General features: G+C 36.5%; 5 protein-coding genes across 7 annotated transcripts; 4 read left to right on the forward strand and 1 right to left on the reverse strand.

Annotated features, from left to right (window-relative positions):
* Window positions 1-297: 297 nt before the first annotated feature.
* LOC147288779 (chaperone protein dnaJ C76, chloroplastic-like) lies at window positions 298-2146 on the forward strand. Its single transcript, XM_086241962.1, has 6 exons — window positions 298-554; window positions 746-926; window positions 1011-1203; window positions 1310-1416; window positions 1518-1728; window positions 1858-2146. Exons 1-6 carry the CDS (start codon window positions 463-465, stop codon window positions 1959-1961), a joined length of 888 nt encoding a protein of 295 aa, XP_086098088.1. The 5' UTR covers window positions 298-462; the 3' UTR covers window positions 1962-2146.
* Window positions 2147-2606: 460 nt separating this feature from the next.
* Window positions 2607-4303, reverse strand: SIRB (sirohydrochlorin ferrochelatase B). The gene is made up of 6 exons (XM_086241880.1): window positions 4176-4303; window positions 3827-4047; window positions 3666-3727; window positions 3434-3544; window positions 3221-3313; window positions 2607-2968 (listed from the first exon to the last, which is right to left on the reverse strand). The coding sequence occupies exons 1-6, from the start codon at window positions 4220-4222 to the stop codon at window positions 2867-2869; spliced, it is 636 nt and encodes a 211-aa protein (XP_086098006.1). The 5' UTR covers window positions 4223-4303; the 3' UTR covers window positions 2607-2866.
* A 2040-nt stretch (window positions 4304-6343) lies between these two features.
* On the forward strand, window positions 6344-10538 carry LOC147288781 (Core-2/I-branching beta-1,6-N-acetylglucosaminyltransferase family protein). Of its 3 annotated transcripts, none has more exons than XM_086239695.1 (11): window positions 6344-6863; window positions 6986-7099; window positions 7242-7342; window positions 7488-7559; window positions 7755-7836; window positions 7980-8060; window positions 8570-8608; window positions 8825-8890; window positions 9251-9400; window positions 10056-10184; window positions 10316-10538. In XM_086239695.1, exons 1-11 carry the CDS (start codon window positions 6618-6620, stop codon window positions 10334-10336), a joined length of 1101 nt encoding a protein of 366 aa, XP_086095821.1. In that variant the 5' UTR covers window positions 6344-6617; the 3' UTR covers window positions 10337-10538. The 3 variants fall into 3 exon arrangements, with proteins under 3 accessions (XP_086095821.1, XP_086095822.1, XP_086095823.1); XM_086239696.1 differs by having other exon boundaries at window positions 6699-6863; window positions 7045-7099; XM_086239697.1 differs by having other exon boundaries at window positions 6848-6863; window positions 7246-7342.
* Window positions 10539-16177: 5639 nt separating this feature from the next.
* LOC147288782 (Raffinose synthase family protein) lies at window positions 16178-19584 on the forward strand. The gene is made up of 4 exons (XM_086239916.1): window positions 16178-17660; window positions 18036-18213; window positions 18338-18705; window positions 18885-19584. Exons 1-4 carry the CDS (start codon window positions 16410-16412, stop codon window positions 19446-19448), a joined length of 2361 nt encoding a protein of 786 aa, XP_086096042.1. The 5' UTR covers window positions 16178-16409; the 3' UTR covers window positions 19449-19584.
* Window positions 19585-21108: 1524 nt separating this feature from the next.
* Window positions 21109-24326, forward strand: LOC147288783 (basic salivary proline-rich-like protein (DUF1421)). The gene is given in 4 exon segments (XM_086239191.1): window positions 21109-21576; window positions 22098-22376; window positions 22932-23958; window positions 23961-24326. Coding segments are annotated over 4 exon segments (1701 nt in total). The 5' UTR covers window positions 21109-21273; the 3' UTR covers window positions 24053-24326.
* The last annotated feature ends 78 nt before the right edge of the window (window positions 24327-24404 follow it).

Below are 24404 nucleotides of genomic sequence, written 5' to 3' on the forward strand. Positions count from 1 at the left end.
TATTTTTTTATTATTCGGTAATCTGTATAGTATAGATGTTTTTGTTATCATTAGATTCACGAGTTCATTCATTTTAATTTATAAAATATAATTTTTTAGACAATCTAATCCGTACATGACATGCAGATAGATGTTCATAATCTTTCTCAATAATTTTGCCCTCTTCAAAATTACTAAAATTGACTATTACACAGCACATACATGAAACGACACTCTTATCACCACAATTGGATTACCACCCCAAGCATAAATCCCAACCCTTTTGAATGCTGACATTGATGGATTACTGGGCCAAAAAAAAAAAAAAAAGGAAAGCCGTTGAAAAGCTGAGAAAATATCTGACATAAATATCTATCAGCATTTTCCTTAAGGCAAGAGTATACATTATACAATAGATTCATTCCGAGGATTCATAGAATCATAGGTTTGGTTTGGAAACTGTGAGAGCATATCATATTCAATATGTCTGTCTCGGTAGTCTCAATTTGCCAATTTTCAGTACCAAAACCATTCCAAGTTCACGATCATTTCACCACAAACAAGCAGATCTTGAGGTAATCTCATGCAAAGCTAGCTTTGAAGTTTTTGTCAAAAGGGTTCTCAAGAAATTCTTAATTTCTGATATTTTGAGTTTGTAAAATAATATTGTGTGTATATATATTTGTGTGTGTGTGTGTGTGTGTGTGTGTGTGTGCTCTCATGATTAGATACCATACATGGTGTCATTAATGAATTTGTTCCCAAGATGGAGGCAGGGATGCACTGCAATCAGATGCTGTAACAAAGAGGCAGGGAAGAAGGCAACAACTGTGGGGAAGAATTACTATGAATTGCTTGGTGTTGCTGTTGATTCAAATGCCAAGCAAATCAAAGAAGCTTATAGGAAGTTGCAAAAGAAACACCACCCAGATGTTGCAGGCCAAGAGGTAAACTATATTCATTAATTGTTTTCTTCAATCCAAAACTTTGACTGCATTAAAAAGGGTGTTTAATTTTGTCCTAATTCCTAGAGCCATGAGTATACCCTCAAGTTGAATGAAGCCTATAAGGTTCTGATTAGAGAGAATCTCAGGAAGGATTATGATGCTTCCATTGGTCAAATGAGAGTAAGTTTCAGAGGAAAGAGCTCAAGCTTAGGTTGCAGTTCATGGAAAGGACCTTTGAGACCCCAAGCTTTGTTTGTTGATGAAAATACTTGCATAGGTCATTTCTCTAACTAAACTGATAAGTAACGACATTAATACCACAATCTAAGACAAAATGTTGGTTTGCATGCATTAATTTACCTTGGCAATTGAATTTCTGGCAGGTTGCAGAGAATGTGTGCACCATGCAAGTAGCACCTTCGTATTTGATGAGGCTCGCGGATGTGCAAGGGTTAAAGTTCAATATGGTGATGATGAACAAAATATTGAGGTAAAGTTATCATGCTCTGCACTTTCTGCTAGAAACATCGTGTTCATGTCCAAATGCAGTGTTAAATTGTTTATCAAGAGGGGTAATTAGTGAACTTACAGGTGTCAGTTGATTCATGCCCCGTGAACTGCATTCATTGGGTGGACAGAGAAGAATTGCCAGTGCTTGAGTTCCTGATTCAACCTCAGCCAAAGGAAGGGTATGGCATATTTGGAGGAGGGTGGGAAAGACCTGCAAATGTTTTCATGGCTGCTAAGTCATTCAATAAACAACTGAAATGGCGGGCTGGCAACTTTAACCATCAAACAAATTGTAATAACTTTCTCCTCATTGCTATCAGTTGTTGAATAGGCCAGAAGCTTATATCTCACAGCAACTTTTACACACCTTCTGCACTGACTTGCTCACTGCCTAACTTCCACTGATATGGTTCAATTGCAGCAGGTGTGCCTGTTGAAGAAGAAACCCCTGCTCAAGCCAAGGCTCGAGCTGACGCAAGCAGGAAAATAAGGATGGAAGGATTCTCAAGATTCTGGCATTGGTAGAAGAAGCCTTTTGGGGGCAAACAGGTGGATTAGAGATTAAATATACAAATAGTGAGAAGAACTGAAAATATATAGGTTAAGTTTAAAAGTATGCCATAAGAATCCTGACATTTGTTGACTAAGTTTGTAAAACCGTAAAGATAACTTATAAACTTATCGTCTACTCATATTATAACACGTGGATTAGTAATATCATGTGGCGGAATTACGATTATATATGAAAATTACTCTAAAGTTCATTTTACAGCACTTAATAATAAACAAACCCACAAAAAAATTGTAATAATAAATAGATTTACTTTGTAAAAATAAAGTCTATTTTATGTTTTTTCCGTGTTTTTGCACCGAGTGCTCAGTAAAGATATTTTTTTTTAAAAAAAAGGACAAATCGTCACCGTCGCACAATGACAATGATTGTCATTGTCAAACAATGGCAATTAATAATAGTATAACACGGTGTCTAAGAGGTTAGGATTTTCTCAGCCACTTTTTTCATCACACTAGCTTTAGCAGTCACCTTGGATTTGGAAAAGTGTCTAAGAGGTTAGGATTTTCTCTTGCTGTGATTGGATTACTACAAAATTTCTTGTGCATGTTAGCATGCTATCATGTGCCGAGACAATTTTCTAATTACAGTAGGCTGCATTTGTGCAATCACCTTTCATGTTATGGCAACTAAAAACAATACATTATTGAAAATATTCACAAAACGATAGCCTACAACAGAATGTGATATCTAGGGTTGGCTCTGTGAATCCTGGTCCTCCAAAGCATTACCATGCCCTCAAATGCACAACCACAACGATTTCTTGATGCTTTAAATCGTTAGACAAGTTACAGGATCTCCTGGTTTTAAAGCTGAAATGGCTCCTTTCGCCATACTACTTTTCTGTGCACTTGCAAAATCAATGGAGCCGGCATTTGCCTGTTCCAACACAAACAGCACACTCATCTGCATCCCCAGCAACATGGCTTAAGCAGTGACTGATCCTGTCATTCACAACATCCTGCAACCAGAGACCTCCTCAGCTTAGAATGCAATTCTATTGATAATTGGTTTACGAATGAAATTGAGTGACACAGAAATATATCAAGCACAAGCTCCCTTAGTTGGAGACCCTATAACTAATTACCTATATCTATATGTTTCTAAAACCATGATAAATACATTCTACCATCAAGTTAAGCACCAATAGGACTTTAGGCCAACAATGTCTGATGTCCAGGAAAAGAAAGATAAGGAAATTCCATAGTCATACCACAAGTAGTGGATGAAGGCCAAGAGGTGCAGTTACTATATATGCCACGCCAGGATGCTTCTTTGCAGCTTCAGCCGTTAGGGATGGAATATCCTGTGAAATAACGCATAGTCCAATTCATTTTACCATTTTTGTCTTAATCATTCGTATAGGCGTCATCGAAAACAAAATTCAACTGTGCCCATTATATAAATTCATATTATGCTGAGCTACCTGGTTCCAATGTCTTCCAGGTGAGAGGAAAAATGGGCTCACAATAACACGGTTGGCCCCTTGTTGAACGCATGAATTGAATGCATCCCGAATTGATGGTTCTGCCAACTCCTAATGGTAGAAAAATTATAGATATAATGAGAATTTCACCAGCATAAGAGCATCAAGAAATGCATTGTTTATCTGCAACAAAACCCAAAAAGTGAGAAATATATGCTTTTATTTATTTTACCATATGAGCAAGCTCCACAATGGGGTACCCAGTTCTCTCTCTAAACATGGCCACGAACTCATCTGAAAATTCATAATCATATTATTCAACTTCAAATTCACAAGCTTAAAAATCCAAACTTTAAGGTAACCCAGAATCTCAATATTTGATAGCTTACTTACTTAGCATGAGATTCGATTCCTTACGGCGCGAACCATGATCGACGATGATGACACCGTCTCTGTCACCGACCCCATGACGATTTTGTCTGAATCCCCCTCCATTCCCGCTTTTGGCACACAACCTTATGCTTAAATTTATACTTCTGGAGGGCTCTCTCTGCAATTTCGAAAAGCTGGGGACTGCGCAGCTAGGGCTTGCTCCGCTTTCGCTTGCTGGGGAGCTTTGATTGCGTCAAAAACAGAGCAAACAATCCATTCATACCCGAAACGAAGAGAAACAAAATATATATATATATATGCATGCAAAAGGTGAAGAAGATTTGGAAGAAAAATATAGAGGACTTCCAACCTTTTAACTGTAAATTGAGGGCAGGTGGATAACGACCTAATCGACATTTTTGAGGCTTTGAGCTGAACTCCACGGGTCGATTTCGGGACGAAGATTATGTCACTTATACAAGACGACGACGTTTCATTAGCAACTGAAACGGGTTAATTGGTGATGGCGTTGTACATGCATGTATATAGTAGGGCCTTTCTGAGCCAGTTCTCAGGAGGTCCGTTCAGCCCATCCAGCCCAGCCCAATAATTATAGGGCTAATGGAAATAAGTAAGGGCCTGTTAATGTGAAGTCAGGACCACAAATATTTTTCAGTGCATCTACTTGTTATTAAAAATACAAACTAATTCTCTTGGCCAAAAAAAAAAATACAACAAATATTTTTCAGTGCATCTACTTGTTATTAAAAATACAAACTAATTCTCTTGGCCAAAAAAAAAAATACAAACTAATTCTAATTACACTCACATATCTAGTGCAAATTAATTTTTACCTGTTAAACTTTAAGCTCAATATTGCAAGTGTTAATATTAACAAAAAAAAGTGTTGCTCACTTAAGAATATTTTTTTAGCACTACTCACAAATTCAATATAATGATAATTATATATAATTTCACACAACCGTTTAAAATTCGTTCCTCATTCTTTAAGAATATGGTTGAGAATAAATTAAAATAACTATACAAAAATAATAGGACAAGTGGAAATTGATTTATATTCATTGAAAAACTCAAAAAGAAATAATTATTAAAATTATTTTCCACCATCTATTGATTCTATTGTTTGTATTTGAAATGTGAGTAAGTAGCATATATTAGTTGTTATTGTTATTTATTTATTTTTATTATTATATTTCGAGTAACATATGGACCTAACAGAAGTATATACAAAAGCTCTATATCATTGCTCTATAAATGTCAACTTCCTTAGCTAATGACCCAAAATGGTAGGGACAATTGCTTGCATTTGACAATACAACACCTGCCTAATATGAGTATTGCAATTGAAGTCTCACCAAATTAGTTCATTATTGATTGTAACAACTCTTGGTTGGTAGTTCTTATGCTTCATTCTCTGTCACCACTAACCAGCCATGTTCATCTTCGCTTAAACTGTTATTATATTGCCTAGCCAAAAACACTCATGTTATTATATTTCCCACTTTCTTTAATTATTTAATTCACTTTTATTTGTATTTCAATTTTCATGGTTCATGTGTAAATTTCACTGAGATCATTATCATTCTCTAATTGAGAAAGGACACCTAATTTGCATCAAATGGAAAGAAAAAAGCACAATCTAAAACTGACTCTTTTACAAAATTGTTTAGAGGAAATCCAAAATTTAAGTCAGAATGAGAATAGTGTTACATCTTTTTAAATAAATAAATAAATAAAACAATTATGACTTAAGATCGTTGTGAAAAAGAATACAGTTTTTGCCTCGTTATTCCTTTCTGCATCTTCCTGACTTTTTGTAGCTTATTATCTTATGTTCCCCAACACCATTGATTTACTAAGTATTACCTACTGGGTTAGAGAAGTACCATCTGAATACTTTTTTTTTTTGGCCATCTGAATTCTTAGACACTTGAAAAGCATAGAAACTTTTTTTGGAGGAAAAGCATAGAAACTTAATTCTGTGCTGCTTTAAATAAGTAATACATGTTAACAGGTTTACATTACTTCTTAAATCAGTGGTTGTATTGTAGATCAATCAAAACTTTTGAACGAAGATGAAATATACGAAGATAAGTCAAGAGAGAGAATTCAAACTTAGAATATCTTTCAATATTAGAAAGAAAAATATTACTAAACTAATAATTAGTTAGTACTTAATTAGTTCAAATTGTACAAATGATTTTATTTTCCAATTACAGAAACACCAGTCCTAAAAAGGAAAATAAGTCACCAAAATCAAAATCTCAACTATTTTTACTCTATTCTGTCGAAGTTATTTCTGCAAATCAGCAATCTGTGTTCAAAAACTGTAACAAAAAGTCATTAAACTAGATGATCAGTCATTAATAACTTAAAGTGGATTCTATCCCCAAAATCACACGCAACTAGAGAAAACACATTACAACTTTACGATAACGACCTTTAAAAAAGAGCACCTAAAAAATGAACAAATGGAAATCTCAGCTGCCAGTGCCACTTGCAAAACCCACTCGGTGTTTGCTTGACTCTATTCTCTTCTCAGTCTATTCATAAAGCTTTAATCTTTAAGCTTAAGCTTCAGTCTCGTGCCACTAAAAATCCTCCACCACGAGAACTTCAATAAAATTTCCTAGTCTTCGAAGCTCGAATTCTCACATTCAACGGATCTGGTTCTGATTTTCACGTGAAAGAAATGATGATGAGGTTGATGAGCAGCTTCAGCTTGAGCTCTACTTCTTAAGCTCGCTTAAGCCCTAAAAAAGCTAAGCTTTTTGGGAGGTGGTGAAGCTAGATGAAGCGGAAGGTCGGTCTGCTTGGGCAAAAATCACAGTACAAATGGAAGAGGAAGCTGTTCCTTGCGCTTTTGATGAGCTTCAGCTTCGGGACATTGGTGTTGTTGATGCACACTCAGTACAGTCGGATTATGACGCTCGCTTCCTTGCGTTCTCAGCTCACTATTCAACCCCCCAAGATCGCTTTTTTGTTCATTGCGCGCAATCGTCTGCCTTTGGATATTCTCTGGGATGCTTTCTTTCAGGTAATTAATTAATTACTTGTTTTGTTCCACTGAATTGTATTTATTGCGTTGCTAGTTAAGAGTTGTAATGCAGTCATAGATAGAGAGATGTGAAAGAAGCAATTTTGTTATGTTTTTTGCAGGGAGGAGAGAGTGGGTTTTCAATTTATGTTCATTCTAGGCCTGGGTTTCTGTTCAACAGGGTCACCACAAGATCGGTTTATTTTGTGAATCGTCAAGTCAATGATAGTATACAGGTCGGATTCCTATTTCCTAACATGAATTCTCAATTGGGAAAACTTCAATTTGTAGGATTCAAGTGAATTTTGTGAGCAAATGTGATTTCTTGTAGTGAATTGTATCGGGGTTGTTATATTTATTTCGTGTGTTCTATACCAGGTAGATTGGGGAGAAGCAACCATGATTGAGGCAGAGCGTATATTGCTCAGGCATGCACTCGAGGATCCTCTTAATCAACGCTTTGCTTTTCTTTCTGATAGGTGAATATTGGCTTGATTATTTTTTCCCTTAGTCTGCGGTGACATATATAAATTGAGTTCTGCTAGTTTCTTTTTCAGTATTTGATTAAAAAAACTGTCTTTTTTATTTATCTAACAATATCTCAGTTACTTGATCTCTTTTCAGCTGCATCCCTCTTTACAATTTCAGCTATATATATGACTATGTCATGTCAACAAGAACCAGTTTTGTAGACAGGTGAACGGACCAACTCAGATATGTATTATTATGTATATTTGAAAGCTGCATCTCAATGTGCATCCATTTTGAACATGGATTACTTTGTGTTATCACTATAGATTTGTGAACTATGTCATCGAATGTTATATATTCATATATTTTTTATGATGGTCAGTTTTGAAAGTAAATTTAACTCATAACTTGTGGAAGCAGCTTTGCCGATACAAAAGAGGGCCGTTATAATCCAAAAATGGATCCTGTTATTCCTGTTCATAATTGGAGAAAAGGATCTCAGGTAGGGCTTCAGTTTGATGGATTAATTGTCTCTTCAATTTCAGTGCAATACTAAAAAGAAACCTAATAAAATGCTTTTTATTTTCTGTTCTGTGACTCTTCTTCAGACCATCTTATTCTTTCTTCTGCTTTTTGTTGTTGCAGTGGGTTGTTTTGACCAGGAAGCATGCAGAGGTCGTAGTGAAAGACAATACAGTCATCCCCATGTTCCAATGGCATTGCAAGGTAAGTTGTCTTTAAATCATTGACTGACTATTTGGTAGAGAAAATGTTAAAGCCTGATCAGTTATCCCTGTAACATAGTATCTTTTTTAGATAATCCATAATATATCATATGTCTATATATAGTTATTGGAATATTTATATTTCAGAAAGATGGTGAGTTTGATCAACTAGAAAGGTTGGCATATTGTACTTTTTAATCTTTCTTTACTTTAAAGTTTAACTAAATTCACTTGTGCCCGGACTTCCTAAAACTGGACATTAAAGCTTTACTCCATGCTGGAAAGTCATATGCTTTCAATGATTAGCTTTGTTACTGATTTAGTTTCCTTAGTTTCCATAGGATTCTTAATAATTATTTTGTACCCATGTTTAGTTTTTTACCATTTAAAGCATCACTCTTTTTTTAAACTTCAAATCTGAATTCTTATCTAGTTGTTAATTTTTAAACATTTTGTTAGGCTTGGTCTATTTTTCTCGTATTTTACCTGTTCTATGTATTTATCATGCAGAGGAAGTCACTACCTGAGTTTTGGCGGGACCGTCCCCTCGTAAGTTCTCTTTTTCATCTTTTAAATTATTAATTCAATTACCACATCAGCTTCCCCATCAAAGTAGTCTGGCATCAATACTAACAATTTTTGAAATATCAAATGCATTTTCCCACTCTATTTATTATCTTTACTATCTGAATTCACAGAAAAATTCAAAGTAAGACTAATGAATATTTCAGGCACAGTGTTTTAAAAAATTTCTGTAATTTGCAGCCGGCTGAGGGATGGAAGGAGCACAATTGTATACCAGACGAGCATTATGTTCAGACATTACTGGCTGTAAGATAACTTCCTGTCTAACTATTGCGAGCCTTGTTTTTTCGAAAGAAAAATGAACTTGGTTCTTCACCAAGGCTGAAACCGTTCCACTTTATGATAAATGATGAAAAGCATTTCTGAAACCATCAAAGCTTTGGTGTATAAGGAAGAAGGTATTCATAGGCAGATTATTGAGACTTCAATTGCATAAAAGTTATATGGGAATCCATTCAGAAGTGCTTTTTAGTTCTCCTTGTTTTCTCTCTCTCTCTCTCTCTCTCTTCACTATTTTTTCCTTTGGAAAGCTAAAACATTAGTGACAGGAAGCTCTTATACCTTCATAAGTTTGGCTCTCTAAAGAAGCTACATTTTAAATTTCAGCAAGAAGGCCTTGAAGGAGAAATCACACGTAGATCACTGACACACTCATCATGGGATGTATCATCCTCCAAAGACCGTGAACGCCGTGGATGGCACCCTATGACTTACAAATATTCAGATGCTACTCCCATGCTTATTAAATCTATAAAGGTATGTGCATTTTTTTATGTGGCAGCAAGCCATCTTTTAGCAAAAATAATACAGTAAAAGTTGGAGCAACGATGCTTTGATTAAATGCATTCCTTACTATTAGGTTAAGCATTCCAAGTCGTGAAGAAAACTTTTTAGTGGTAGTTATTAAGCACAAAATTTAGTCTACTAATGGCTTAATGGCACAAATTCACAAAATATAGTTAAGTTGATTGGAAATGACATTGTTGTCCAACTATTTTTCTCTTGATGTTTGTATGAAATCAAACTATTTTACTTGTATTATTCTCATTTGTTTCAAGTTTCAACATGTGGATACACTAACTTTTCAGAAGAAACCTTATGAGATAAGTTAATATTGTCATTTAATAAGAACAATAATCTTCTTTCTTCGATTTTTCTGAAACTAATGGAGTCCAAATGTCTTCATTCTACAAGCTTCCAAACTGTTACACTCATGCAATGCTTTAAATGTAGTATTTGAGATCTGTAGAGATTTCCCCGGATTGTCATTTGAATTTAATGTTAGCTTTGGTGACTGATTTGGAAAGTTAAGTTACACTGGTTATCGGAATCAATTGAATGTAGTATTATTTTTTACTTCTTTCAAAGGTACATAGTAAAACCATGCAAACAAATTTGATGACTCTTTCAGGACATAGATAATATCTACTATGAGACTGAATACCGAAAAGAATGGTGCAGTAGCAAGGGAAAACCATCTCCGTGCTTTCTTTTTGCGAGAAAATTTACCCGGCCTGCTGCTCTCAGGCTTCTTAACACAGTAAGTCTCAGATTTCATATGTAGATCTCCACTGTAGTGGGAACTGGGAATGTTCAGGATTTTTTCTAAGTGACAATGTTCATTTGCTTTGCTATATTCTATACTATATGATTATGTTTTCTGTTTGTCAGACTGCACTGGAGCTTACATGAGGCAACTACTAAGTTCTGACTATGGTAAAGTTAGCTAAACCGGCTGGTCTTGATCCATATTAAAAATATTCATGAGATTTGCAATGAGAGGAAAAAAAATGTGTAAATTTTGTGAGGATGGGTATTTCCTAATTGCTATGGTGTATATGTATTTTTTTATTAAAAAAATAATTATATAGAATAAAAAGAAATCGTTGTAATCTGTTTCTCCACTATGCAATCTGAATTTGGCAACTTGAACCTTTAGACTAATAAGTTCGGTAAGGTAGCCTCAACACAATGGGCCATGGTCTGGGTTTAGAGTTTAGACCTTGTGACTTCAGACTTGGGCTATGACCACAACACAATGGGCCATGTTCCATGGGCCAGTTAATAAGCTAACCGCAACCCTGCCCCTTCAACGTGATTATAATTAGATGGGTCAAGTTAATAAGGCTCAAGTGTTGGTGGCCATTTGGATTTAAGAAGTATTCTAAACAAAAGTGAATGTAATGGATAGGTCCGAATTGTTTTTGACTCGGACAAAGATAAACCGTCGATTTGTTGAATGGTCAGTGACCACTGACCAGACCATTAATTGATACTGAATTAGTCATCATACTCTATCTTATCCACTAACTAACATACCAAACCCAAAGATAACACACACAGACCCACCATATATACGAGATGAGTCTTGAAGAACCAGACACGTAATATGATTTTTATTTTATTTTTCAAAGAGCAAATAGAGCTGTCCTCCTCTCACCGGCACACAAAAAGTCTTATCTAATTAAAAGCTATCACAAGATTCACAACGGTTGCGTGTGTTGCATGAGTGCACCAACAAGGCATGGGCATGTAAGCTCTGCTGACTGCTCCCCCATTTCCGACTCATAGCATACCAAAGCAAAAGACTGGCACATGGCCCTTCATGACTTGCTTAATTACCCATTTACCCTTTCTCTATCTGCTTTCAAACCAACTTATTTGTTCACTCAAATAGACAAAAGTGAGAGGATTAGGAATATTCAGATCGATTTTCACTTGTTTTATCTGATTTTTAATATTAATTGTATTTTATAAATTAAAAATGTGTAAGTAAAACAATATATCGATTTGTTACACTTCTTAAGAGTGATTTATATTTATACGTTTATTATTATTAAATTAACAAGGTCAATTTTGAGATTTTATGATTCTAAAGCGAACCATCAAATTAGAGTTTTCAACTCTTCATTGTTCATTATTTAAAACTAACATAATATATAAATATACAAGAGGTTCATCAAATTTAAAAACTTTTAAATTTTGAGCTCGAAACAGTTGCATGCTTCACCTATCTCAAATTCGTCTCTGTATATTAATAATACAACATGAAATTAAAATAATAAAAAAAAATTATAGCCGGATATTCAAATCCGAAAGGTTGAGATAGGATTAGGATGGTGGGAATATTAGAATCACTTTTTTTAAAATTGCGTTTATCAAACGCAGGTTCCTCTTACTTACTTTTCTAACCACATCCACATGTGTACGACTTATAACAGAGGCTTCTTCCCCAATTTACGTGGTAGAATCTCGTTGGTCTTATGTTTCGAGAGTTTCCAGAATTTCAGATTCTAAATAACGTTGTTGGCTCTCCAACTTCGATTTCTTGCCCAGGAAGCTATCCACGGGGCGAAACCTCCCTGATTTTAATTATTTTTATTAACTGTAAAGAACCTAGTGTCAATGGCCAAAAAAAAAGAACCTTAGTGTCGGTGGAAGTGGGCTTGAGATGTTTACACGTGGCATGGTCGGCACGCTATCGACTGTGGGAGTACTACTATTACTACCCTTATTCTACGGGGGAGAGAAATGAAACGTTAACCCAAAAAGGAAAGGAAAAAACAAAGTAGAAAAAATAGAAAAGCCAGTACTAGGGGATTAAATGGAAGGACAGCCCGCATTATTTAAAGGGCTTAGGCCCACCGCCCACAAAAAGCCCACGCGCTTTGAATAATAATATTCTACTTTATTCAACACTTTTCGGGATTTGACATTTAAGACCATATTTTTAATCTTTGTCAAATGTGGTAAAAAAAAATCTTTGTCAAATAAAATAAGGCAAAAATCTGTAAAGAAAATATTTCTACTTCACATTTATAATTCATGTATATAAATAAACATGAATTATAATAGTTTATTTTTTGCTTTGTATGTTAAATAAACTTATAAAATAAATAAAATAATTTGACTGTATTTCAGTAAGTATATAAATTAAATCATTCTTGCGTTAATACAATATTTAATAAATATAAATGTAGAACAAATCACTTTACATTAAAAAGTTATCAAATAAAAGAAAAAAAGTAAAAAATTATGATTAAATAACAAATATAATAGTTTTTTAGCAAAGCAACAAAACACTAATTTTTTTTAGTTTAGGTACTAACATAGAGCAAGATATTTTGGATTAGGTCATAAATCAGTTTGCTATACAGTTGTGACTATTTGAAATTCATAAAAATTCAAAGTTTATAAGAATTTAGTATTTTTAATTTAGGCTTAGGAGATGAAGTCTTATAACCTAAAGACTAAATATTAAAATTTAAATCTTGCAAATACTGAAAAAACAATAAATCAATAAAAAGTTGTGACTGTTAAACAGTTACAGCTCGGTAAAACCATATTTTTAAAGTTAGTATCTAAACTAAAATTTAATATCTAAAATGAAATTATATAAATATTTTAATAATTAAAATAAAATAATATTGAAATTTAATATCTACGATCAACGAATCTAAAAAAGAATAAATCCTAACCAGTTCTCTAGTATATTTTGAACTCTAAAGCCTAACCAGATCTCTTGGCGCATTTTAGAACTTGGATCCAACGGAAACCAAACCCATTAGGGACAAGTGATCGATAACACAAAAGCATACAAGCCGTTTAAAGAAAAAAAAGGAAAAAATATATAAAAACAAAAAATGGAGAATCGTTGATGCTAGTGGAGTATTGCACGTGACACTTTGTGTTTTGACGATTGTCTTGGTAATCACTACACACCCAGTAAATAATCTCTTTTTTTTTTCCGGATATTTTCTTTTGTACTTTAATATATTACACTTCTACTTTAAGGCATAACATGTTACCTTCAAGATATTCCTCAAAACACCCACGGTACGTTGACAAGTACTAGATGGCTAGATACCCTGTCCTATTCACTTTGTTCCTTGAACTTGGAAGGATGAGATGACATGTGTAAATTTGACAACCATTATAAGATAAAATATAATGTTTTTATTTGTGTTAAAAGTAACTGAAGTTCTATTTTATTTATTGGGTTTGTAGTATTTTTTTCCGCTTTATCAGTAGTATTTTTACCACCAAATTTCATATCATCTTCCTGAAAAACTAGCAGATCGAAGACAATATAATGTAAATGGAAATTGGAATCATACATTACACCTGATATTCCTCAAACAGATCGAAATTGGGATCCTCCATACGTATATGATCATTCATGCATATATATTATGAATATTATTACGAAACATTATATATCTACATCTTTTCTTCTTCTCACAATACATATATAGGATCGACCTACTTCTTTACCCACTCCTTCCCACGGAAGCTTATTGGCATATCAATTAATTATGGAACTGTATATCACTAGTTGTATGGTGTACTGGCGTAGGGATTATTAATAAAGGAAAAATTTTGAATAACACTTGGATTCCATAATAAAATGTTTAGATTAAAGTTATATGAAAACAAGAAAAGCAGATCCACAAGTTTATCTTTATTACTTGGCTTAATTATTGATTTACCACCCAAAATTATTACTTATTTTTACTTTTTCATCTGAAAGATTTTTTGTTCCAGATTACCATTTGTAACTTACATCCGTGTCCCATTTTACCTTGGTCCGTCAACAATTCCGTTAAAAATGATGACCTGACAGTTAATGCTAACGTGGCGCGGTAGATGTGTCACATCTTTGCTTTTATTTTTGAATTTTCTTATTTTTCTATTTTTATAAATTTTAAAAATTAATTAAAAATAGCTTCGAACTCAGAAAAATACATGAAAAATTCCTACGGACTTGTCTTGACTAGCACTAATTTACTATAAGGTTAAATTACTAATTTGCCCTCTAAAAATTTTCAAAAAAAAATTAGAAAGTCCAAATTTATTTCCAAAAAATTAAAATAAATTTCCCTCTAATAAATAAATTCTAGAATTTTCGTAAACTCTTGGAAAAATTCTCAAAAATATTTTGGAAATTACCAAAAGCCTGTTTTAGAGAATTATTTCGAGACTTTACAGAAATTCTAGAATTTTTCTAGAATTTATTTTCCTTTAAGACTAAGAGGTCTTTTGGGTAGCAAGTGTTCACGATAAAGGTATTGTTAGTTTTTAGAAGACTAACGGTGCATACCTCATTTTTTTTGCAGTTCATGAGATTATCCTATGAATTTCCAAAGAGTCTAGAGTATTTTAATTTTCTAAAAATAAATTTGGACTTTCCAAATTCTCTGAAAATTTTTATAGGAAAAATTGGCATTTTGATCCCATAGTAAATTAGTACTAGTCAAGACAAGTCAGTAAGAATTTTCCGTGTATTTTTCTAAGTTCGGAGCTATTTTTAATTCATTTTCAAAGTTTATAAAAATAGAAAAATAAAAAAAAATCAGAAAATACAAGAAAAGATGTGACACGTAGCTCACATCCAACACGCCACGTCAGCATTAACGGCCAGGTCATCATTTTTAACGGAATTGTTGATGGAATAAGGTAAAATAGGACATGAATGTAAGTTACAGGTGATAATTTAGAATAAAAAAAACTTTCAAATGGTAAAGGGGGAATGAGTTACAATTTTGGTGATAAATCGATAATTAAGCTTTATTACTTTATGTTATAAAAATCAAGAAAAGTATCAACTCACTTTCAACCTAGTCAATTTAGCTAGTCTCTTTATTTGGTTATTCCATATACCACACATTGACCCTTCTCACTATAAAGTGGAGGTTTGAGCATTTGGTTTAAGATTTTTTTTTATTTCTATTTTGGGAAAGCAATTAATTAATTTTTGATAGTTTATATGTATATATTTATGTACATGAAATTGAAACAATTTGTTTTTTAAGAAGAAATTGACATAATATATTACATCACATTATAGCTAAAACTAAGGAAATTAACTACTTTCCTTTCGAAAACTAAGGACTTAATTTTATTAAATAAATTAATATATTTTTCATTTTCCCTAAATAAAGTATTTTTTTATTAATATTGCACTGAATTACATTAATCGTGATGTCGCATTTCACGTGCCACCGATCTTTACCCATAAACGATTTAAAGACAATTTAAGTGTGTAATATTTTAGGTGCCGTTCGAAGTTCTCCATCAAAGACAAAGTGATTGATGTTAAGGATCGAGGCACAAATTTCAGTCCAAAAAAAAAGGAGCGACAGTTTTTGGTGGATAAATAGTGTCAAATCCATAAGACTATAATTAAACGACATGATGCTACATTTGTCGGTTTTGATCCAAAATAGAATCAATAGATCGTAATCGAGCAATATGTGGCTCTAATGGATAATTTAAGAAGGACCCACCAGAAAAATATCAATAACCAAACCCTATTGAAAATAAAAAACATAACCCAACCCTCCTCAGCCTTCAGTGATTTATTTATTCAAAAAAATTGAAAAACTATAAATTATAAAACAATCTTAAATTTCGAACCAACTACCACCTCACCTTCGTAGACACTTTCCATTTCTTGGCAATTAACTACCTATCGCTGCCTATAAAATGGACGAGCCCATATTCATTCAGCCCATACAAATTACAAACAGCAATTAAGTTTAGATTTCTTCACTCTCAATCAAGTAAAGAGATTCGTTCCAAGATCACAATAGAATCTTTTTTTTTTTTTTTTCCGATTCATTGATCATTCTAGCTCCATTCTAACCCTACCATTTTCCTATATAAACCATCTCTTCCTTCTCTTCCTTTCACCGCCACAAAAGCCCAAAAGCCTCTCTTCTCTGCCATAACCATAACCCAAAGCTTTTCTCTTTGATCACATTCAATGGCTCCAAGTTTGAGCAAAGATGGCTCTGACGTTAATACCCTCGTCGATGGCTCAAACCCATCATCTCCTTTTACCCTTGAAGGGTCCAACTTCAAGGCCAATGGCCACGTCATCCTCTCCGACGTGCCTGAAAACATCACAGTCTCCCCATCACCCTACACCACCATCAACAAGTCCTTGACCGCCACCACCGGCTGTTTCATGGGCTTCGATGCTACCCAGTCCAGCAGCCGCCACGTGGTCCCCATAGGCCAACTGAAGGACATAAGGTTCATGAGCATCTTCCGCTTCAAGGTCTGGTGGACCACTCACTGGGTGGGTTCCAACGGACGAGACCTCGAGCAAGAGACACAGATTCTGTTGCTCGAGAAATCAGAGAACTCGAGCAGGCCCTACGTCCTGCTCCTCCCGCTTCTAGAAGGTTCCTTCCGCGCGTCCTTGCAACCCGGGCAACACGACGATTTCATCGACATCTGCGTGGAAAGTGGGTCCACCCAAGCCTTGGGTTCCAGTTTCCGTAGCGTTCTTTATGTCCATGCCGGGGACAACCCGTTCACTCTGGTCAAGGAGGCCATGAAGGTAGCGAGGGTTCATTTGGGAACTTTCAAACTTTTGGAAGAGAAAACACCCCCTGGCATCGTGGACAAATTCGGTTGGTGCACGTGGGACGCATTCTATCTTACGGTGAACCCTCACGGTGTTCTCGAGGGAGTAAGGAAGCTTGTTGAAGGTGGGTGCCCACCTGGACTCGTTTTGCTCGACGATGGGTGGCAGTCCATTGGTCACGACTGTGATCCAATCACCCAAGAGGGCATGAACCAAACCGTTGCCGGTGAGCAAATGCCATGCAGGCTTTTGAATTTCCAAGAGAACTACAAATTTAGGGACTATGAAAGTCCCAATAAGGGCATTACTGCCAGTGGTGGTGCCTCTAGCAAGGGCATGGGAGCCTTTGTGAAGGACCTCAAGGAGGAGTTCAAGAGCGTCGACTATGTGTACGTGTGGCACGCTCTGTGTGGCTACTGGGGTGGGCTCAGGCCCAATGTGCCCGCTTTGCCTGAGGCCCATGTGGTCAAGCCCCAACTCTCACCTGGATTGCAGATGACCATGGAAGATCTGGCCGTGGAAAAGATTGTGGCTACTGGTGTCGGGCTGGTCCCACCCGAAATCGTTGATCAGATGTACGAAGGGCTTCACTCTCACTTGAAGTCCGTTGGGATTGATGGGGTCAAGGTCGACGTTATCCATGTAAGTCCTATATCCAAATAACACTCTTCTTATTTTTCCATTTTTTTAATTAATTGGCTTTTACTATTATTTATGAGTTAGAATTTTGACGGTGTTGATGTTAATTTTCATATAAAAAGTGCTAGGTGTCATAAAAAGTTGGGTCCAATCTTTATTAAATCTTTCTTATCAAAGACGTACTATTTTGGTTCGTTTTAGTCACGGTTTCGGTTAGCTTGACTTGTGAAAGCGAGATTGACTGTTAGTTCGGTTACTTTGACCCGTTTGGTCGGCACGTTATCTCCTTTTTATTATAGACCTTTGAAAAAAAAAAAAAAAAACCTTTTTCATAGTAATTGTTTTCTAAACAGTGACATTTGGTATATGCTTGTACAGTTGTTGGAAATGGTGTGTGAGAATTATGGTGGGCGTGTGAAGCTAGCTAAAGCGTATTTCGATGCTCTAACCTCTTCAGTGAGGAAGCACTTCAATGGCAATGGTGTCATTGCCAGCATGGAGCACTGCAACGACTTCATGTTTCTTGGCACTGAAGCCATCACTCTTGGCCGTGTTGGTATGTCTTAATTTGCAATTTCTTCAATTTTGTTCTAATTAAATGTCTACTATATATTCTACACAAATTAAATTTATTTTTATGAGCTATGTTTAATTATTAGTTTGGAAATTTATATTTGCAGGCGATGATTTTTGGTGCACGGATCCATCCGGTGATCCAAACGGTACGTTTTGGCTACAAGGGTGTCACATGGTGCACTGCGCTTACAACAGCTTGTGGATGGGCAACTTTATACACCCCGACTGGGACATGTTCCAGTCGACCCACCCTTGCGCTGCCTTCCATGCTGCCTCTAGGGCAATCTCCGGAGGTCCTATTTATGTGAGTGATGCTGTTGGAAAGCACAATTTTGAATTGCTCAAGACCCTGGTCTTGCCCGATGGCTCCATTCTCCGCTGCGAGTACTATGCCCTCCCAACCCGTGACTGTCTCTTCGAGGACCCTCTTCATGATGGTCGCACCATGCTCAAAATTTGGAATCTCAACAAGGTAATAAGCTAAAATGTTTGTATAAACTAGTTATGTCCGTATGCAAATTGTGAGATGGAGGAAAATCCCATGTGACTATGTAATGAGATCATAGAATAATTTAATAATGTGGGGTTTTAGTGCTGATTTAGTTTTTATTGGGGCCCCAAACTGATATTAATTCTGATGTTATGCAACAGTTTAATGGGGTGATTGGGGCATTTAACTGCCAAGGAGGAGGGTGGTGCCGTGAGACTAGGCGCAACCAATGTGCCGCTATATTCTCCCGCAAGGTGACCTCCAAGGCCAACCCAAAAGACATTGAGTGGAATAGTGGCAAGAATCCAATTTCCATTGAAGGAGTGCAAGTGTTTGCCTTGTACTATCACCAGGCCAAGAAGCTAGTCCTCTCCAAGCCCTCTGAGAATGTGGAATTGTCACTGGAGCCCTTCAACTTTGAGCTAATTACTGTTGCCCCTGTGACTGTTTTGGCTAGGAAGTCTGTCCACTTTGCCCCAATTGGCTTAGTGAATATGCTCAATAACGGCGGTGCCATCCAATCCTTGGCTTTCAATGAGGAGGAGACTTCAGTTGAAATTGGGGTTAGAGGCACTGGAGAGCTGAGGGTCTTTGCGTCTGAGAAACCAACAAACTGCAGGATTGATGGAAACGATGTCGCTTTTGAGTATGAGCAACACATGGTCATAATCCATGTGCCATGGCCTGCTTCTTCCACCTTATCTACTGTGGAATACATGTTCTAAATCTAGAGTCTAGACAAGTTGATTATTTTTCTTTAGGAGAGAGCAAGTGTGACTTGGTATATTTAAGCAATAATGACTAATTAGTGATTTCAAGTAATACAAATTATCAAACTTTTCATTATATATAATTTTCTTACAGTTCTTTTTTTTTTTTTAGGCATGTTATTACAATGTTCATGCTCTTAGTGGTTCTATCTTAATACAAACCCATGATGACCTAGGTGTATATAAAAAGTGAACATACATAAGTAAGTAAAACAAATGTAAATTATTAAATTTCAAAGCACTTATTAAAATCTGGTAATCTAGTAGGCTGACTTTTTACTTATATGCAAGTCATTGTATTACAAAGCTTCTTTCACGAATGTTCACTTTTGTTTTTGGTAAAGCACTTATAAGCAGTTTTATGCTTATAAAAGAATTTCACCTTTTTATTATTATTAATAACTGGTGTGCATGAGATGTGAAATCAAGACCTCTTACCTATAAAGAAAAGACTATGTGCCATTAGGGCTGGGTTTTTTTTGTCAATTTACAAAAAAATACTGATGCCGTACTGATACCATACCGATCGGTATAGTTTTTTTTTTTTTTTAATTTTTGATATCGGAGTAAATACTGTTCTGTATTGGCTAAAAATGGGATCTAAACGGTATTGATATACTCATACCGACAGTATACCAATCCATACTGATACCATATCTCATTCTATTCTTCTTCTTCTCTGACTTCAGATTTGTAGAAACCAATTCCTTCTTCATTTTTCGATCTGGTTTCTGCATTTCTGAATTCGTTTGTTTCTTTTTTTGGGCCTTTGACTTATGTTTTTTTGGGCCTTTGTCTTATATTTGTTTTGGGCCTTTTGTGTTTTTTTTTTTTTTTTGTAGTAAAACCCAAAATCACACACACCCACAAAATCTCACACTCAGCCACCACTCTCACCATCCATTCGATCCCAGCTCGCTCTCTCTCTCTCTCTCTGATCCCAGTGACCACCATCATCTCAAACTCCCACCACCATCTCAGACCCCCACCACCACCACGAACTCCACCTTTAAACCACTATCGCCTCCCTCTCTAGCTCTATGTCTTATCTCTCTCTCTCTGTCTTATCTTTTTTTTTTCTCTCTCCCTCTCTCTGTCTTATCTCTCTCCCTCTCTTTGATTTCTTTAATTTGGTTGTTGCATGTTGGTATTCTTTTCGGCAGCCCAATACCGCTCTGAAATCGCCACTCTCCAACTGATATCGACGTGAACGGTTACTGATTACTGTCGATACAGTATCAGAACCAAAAACCTTTATCTTGACCTTAATTGGTCGGAATTCGGTATGGGTATTTCGGTACGATAACCGTACCGAACCCACCCCTATATGCCATCACTAAACCAAATAATCATTGGCAAAAAATTCTCATTAAGAAATGGATGGACTTTTGCCTAGAGCTTTTCTATTGGGCAAAGCTGAAAACTAATAAAGAATATGGGCTTGTCTTTTGTTTAGTCCATTATGGCCCAGCACATGTACTATTATGTAATTTACCAAGAGGGATTGCTGGCCCAAATACATGTACTGCTTTTTCGTCAAAAGAGAAGTCAATCCATAAATACAGCAAATAATAAAATAAGAAATCCTAAGTCCTTAATCCTTATTTGGATTTGACGTCGCGAAGAAGCAAGAAATTAAAGGAAAGATGAAGGCCGTCTCCTCCTCAACTCAAATTGCTCACCAATATCACGTAACTTGTCCAATACCCAATATAAATAAACAAATACAATTCAAAACCCGAAAAAGAACATCCAAAATTGCAGGCTGTTTGTGTCCTCGATGAATACGACGCCGTTCATGGACAAGCAGATAATGGACCTGTCACACGGATCGTCGCAGCAGAACAACAACGAGTTCATCGACCTGATGAAGATGAACAACAATCCCCAAGAGAAAGAGCATCCGGTGGGCCACGGCAATGGGCTCTCCAAGAAGGAAGAGATCGTGCCCAATTACGATTTCCAGCCCATTCGGCCCGTCGTCGGAGCTTCTTCGCAGTCGCCGAGATTCGATGCCACACCCATTTTCCACTCGGTTTGGAGCTCCGCCGAGTCCAAGTCCAACACTACCTCTCCTATCAGAGTAATTAAAAACCCTCACTCTTTTTTTTTCGTCCGTACAATAATTTGGTTTATTAGGGTTTATCAATTGGTAAATTTCATGTTTGGATTTAAACCAGTCAAAGTAATCAGAATTGTAAAGTTTTCTGCTCTTTCAGTGTTTAGTTGGACTTAAATGTTACTTAAAGACTTAAAGTTAATAGTTCAAGTAACTTTGGAAATTTACACCTACCAAAATTCAGCCGGGAAATTATTTTTCTGCAACAGATTAATCAATTTTAGCCGAAGAATTGATCAAAATTTTATACAACAGGAAAAGGGTAGAAGCCAAATAACAAACTTGGAGGCTGATAGTTATTGTTTTGCCCTGTTTGTATCCCTTCCCCTTTCCAATGTCGTAGCCTCCCCTTGATTTTCCGAGAAAATCCTTCTGCTGTTTGGTAGGTTTTAGGTACGCATTGCTGATTTGATAAATGTATGTGAGCTTTGGCATTTACTTCGTTTACATTTTTACATGGTGCCACTCTCTCCATGATTATACAGAATTATGGTTCTCTCGATTCCATTGAACCCGCAAAAGTTATTTTGGAGAAGGACCGAAACGTGCTTGACGCTACAATTGTGTCAGAGATTGACCGGACCATGAAGAAGCATGCTGATAGTTTACTACATGTGTTGGAAGGTGTTAGTGCACGACTAACACAACTAGAGAGTAGAACCCGTCACCTTGAGAATTCTGTGGATGATTTGAAGACATCTGTGGGAAACAATCATGGGAACTCTGATGGAAAGATGAGACTGTTGGAGAATATTCTTAGAGATGTATGTTGCCTCTTTACCCTTCTTTTTGGTTTATCTGCTTTTGGTATTTTAGTAAAACATACGACTTCTATTAATCTGAAATGAATAGCACTGTTACTATTAGTTTTTTTTGGTCTATGTGGGTGCATGTCTCCTTGTTATCTTAGAACTAAATAGAGAGTATGGAAGCAGAGTTACGCATCCCTCTTGCTTTCGCCAAATCTGAAAATCTTATAAATCTCCTTGTTATCTTAGACCTAAATAGAGAGTATGGAAGCAGAGTTAGGCATCCCTCTTGCTTTCACCAAATCTGAAAATCTTGTAAATCATTCAATATTCTAGGCATTGAAATTGTGTTGTCTTTGGAAGAAAAAATTTCAGTGGCTTTGAAAACATTTTTACCCCATGTCTTGGAGCAAGATCTTGTCAATAAGGTGTACTTGCTTGTTTTTGTATGTGAAAGCAAGCATTCAGTTGATTTAGCATGAAAATCGAAGCTTAGTTTATCAGCATACTAGCCTATTTGTTTGTTCTGCTTTATTGATCATTCTCTTAGATCCATTTGGCTTTTGTCAGGTGCAAACAGGTGTTCAGGTTTTGAAGGATAAGCAAACAATAGTAGAGGCTCAGTTGCAGCTTGTGAAGATGCAGGTATCCAATCCCAAGGTAGACCCTCAATCAGAATCTCAGAATGCTATGCAGGTGGATTCTGGGCAGACAGCCGCCTCTGCTCCTCAACAATCTCACCAATATCTTCCTCCCCATGTGAACCTTCCACCCTCATTTACTGCTGCCTCTGCCCCAAATGCTCCTCCCCAACCTATACCCCAAAGTGTGCCACCTTCAGTTCAACACTCAAGTCAGTTTTCTCAGAACCAGATCCCTCCTCCCCCTCAGCGAGACTCTTATTTCCCGGCACCTAGTCAAACTCAAGAATCCCCAAATCAGCAATACCAATTACCTCCAGGTCAGCAGCCAGTCGCCCCTCCTACAGTACCACCACATCAACAATTTCAACCTACCACTCAACTGCAGTATTCTCAGCCACCACCCCAGATGCCTCAACAGCACCCTTCGCATGCACCTGTTAATAATCCCTCTCAACTCCAGCCTACATCAGGCCACCATGCTGAAGAGACACCTTATGTTCCTTCCCAGAACTACTCCACCAGTGTTCGCCAGCCACATTCTCAGACACCCAGTGGGATCCCCTCCCCTCAACAGTATTATGTTCCAAGTTTCCCTGTATATGAGCCACCATCTGGCAGATCCAGTTCAGGGTTTTCTTCTGGGTATGGCTCTCCATCTGGGCCTGGTGAACCATATCATTATGGGTTATCACCTTCCCAATATGGTGGTACCTCCTCAATGAAACCACAACAACTCTCTTCTTCTGCTACAGCCCAAAGTGGAGGAAGTGGTTACCCACAGCTTCCAACTGCTCGGGTATTACCACATGCACTGCCTGCTGCTTCTGGGGCAAGTGGTGGTTCAGGTTCAGCTGGGACTGGAAAAAAGGTTCCCATTGATGATGTGATTGACAAAGTGACGAGCATGGGTTTTCCGAGAGACCATGTTAGGGCAACAGTTCGGAAGCTGACAGACCCGGCCAGTCAGTTGACCTGAATGTGGTGCTAGATAAGTTAATGAATGATGGGGAAGTCCAGCCACCTAGAGGGGGTTGGTTTGGTCGGTAGTATGGTGTGCTTGGTTCGGCCTGATGTATAGGATGGAAGTATCACTTGTTTCTAGGTCCATCTATCGCTTCGAATTTATGAGATACGCCTCTTTACTAGCTTTGCGTTTCTCTTATATTTTCTTTCTGAGGGTTTCCATTGCTTGCGCTTGTTTTGAACCTACTTTCTTGCTTGCCCAGCTCTCATTTGTGTATTTACTCGTATGAAAGTGGATAATTGAGCTATATTTCTGTTCTTTGTTTTTCTTATACAATAATTTTTTCTTTGGATGCAATGTAAATGTTATTGCTGGTGAAGTATTGCGGCATTTTCCTTTTAGCATTTTTGGAGTCATTTTTTTTTTTTTTGAAGG

Source organism: Dryas octopetala, chromosome 4, assembly GCF_963921425.1.
Source record: "Dryas octopetala chromosome 4, drDryOcto1.1, whole genome shotgun sequence".
NCBI classification, from domain to species: domain Eukaryota; kingdom Viridiplantae; phylum Streptophyta; class Magnoliopsida; order Rosales; family Rosaceae; genus Dryas; species Dryas octopetala.

What these genes read in the sequence shown, in the direction of transcription:
- LOC147288779 (XM_086241962.1), top strand. Translation starts at nt 463, where the DNA reads ATGTCTGTCTCGGTAGTCTCAATTTGCCAATTTTCAGTACCAAAACCA. An exon ending in CAGATGTTGCAGGCCAAGAG is followed by an intron (nt 927 to 1,010) that starts GTAAACTATATT and finishes CCTAATTCCTAG; the next exon opens with AGCCATGAGTATACCCTCAA. An exon ending in ATGATGAACAAAATATTGAG is followed by an intron (nt 1,417 to 1,517) that starts GTAAAGTTATCA and finishes GTGAACTTACAG; the next exon opens with GTGTCAGTTGATTCATGCCC.
- SIRB (XM_086241880.1), bottom strand. Translation starts at nt 4,222, where the DNA reads ATGTCGATTAGGTCGTTATCCACCTGCCCTCAATTTACAGTTAAAAG. An exon ending in TTGTGGAGCTTGCTCATATG is followed by an intron (nt 3,545 to 3,665) that starts GTAAAATAAATA and finishes TTCTACCATTAG; the next exon opens with GAGTTGGCAGAACCATCAAT. An exon ending in CTGGAAGACATTGGAACCAG is followed by an intron (nt 3,314 to 3,433) that starts GTAGCTCAGCAT and finishes GTTATTTCACAG; the next exon opens with GATATTCCATCCCTAACGGC.
- LOC147288781 (XM_086239695.1), top strand. Translation starts at nt 6,618, where the DNA reads ATGAAGCGGAAGGTCGGTCTGCTTGGGCAAAAATCACAGTACAAATGG. An exon ending in TTTGCTTTTCTTTCTGATAG is followed by an intron (nt 7,343 to 7,487) that starts GTGAATATTGGC and finishes ATCTCTTTTCAG; the next exon opens with CTGCATCCCTCTTTACAATT. An exon ending in ATTGGAGAAAAGGATCTCAG is followed by an intron (nt 7,837 to 7,979) that starts GTAGGGCTTCAG and finishes TTGTTGTTGCAG; the next exon opens with TGGGTTGTTTTGACCAGGAA.
- LOC147288782 (XM_086239916.1), top strand. Translation starts at nt 16,410, where the DNA reads ATGGCTCCAAGTTTGAGCAAAGATGGCTCTGACGTTAATACCCTCGTC. An exon ending in CATCACTCTTGGCCGTGTTG is followed by an intron (nt 18,214 to 18,337) that starts GTATGTCTTAAT and finishes TTATATTTGCAG; the next exon opens with GCGATGATTTTTGGTGCACG. An exon ending in AAATTTGGAATCTCAACAAG is followed by an intron (nt 18,706 to 18,884) that starts GTAATAAGCTAA and finishes GTTATGCAACAG; the next exon opens with TTTAATGGGGTGATTGGGGC.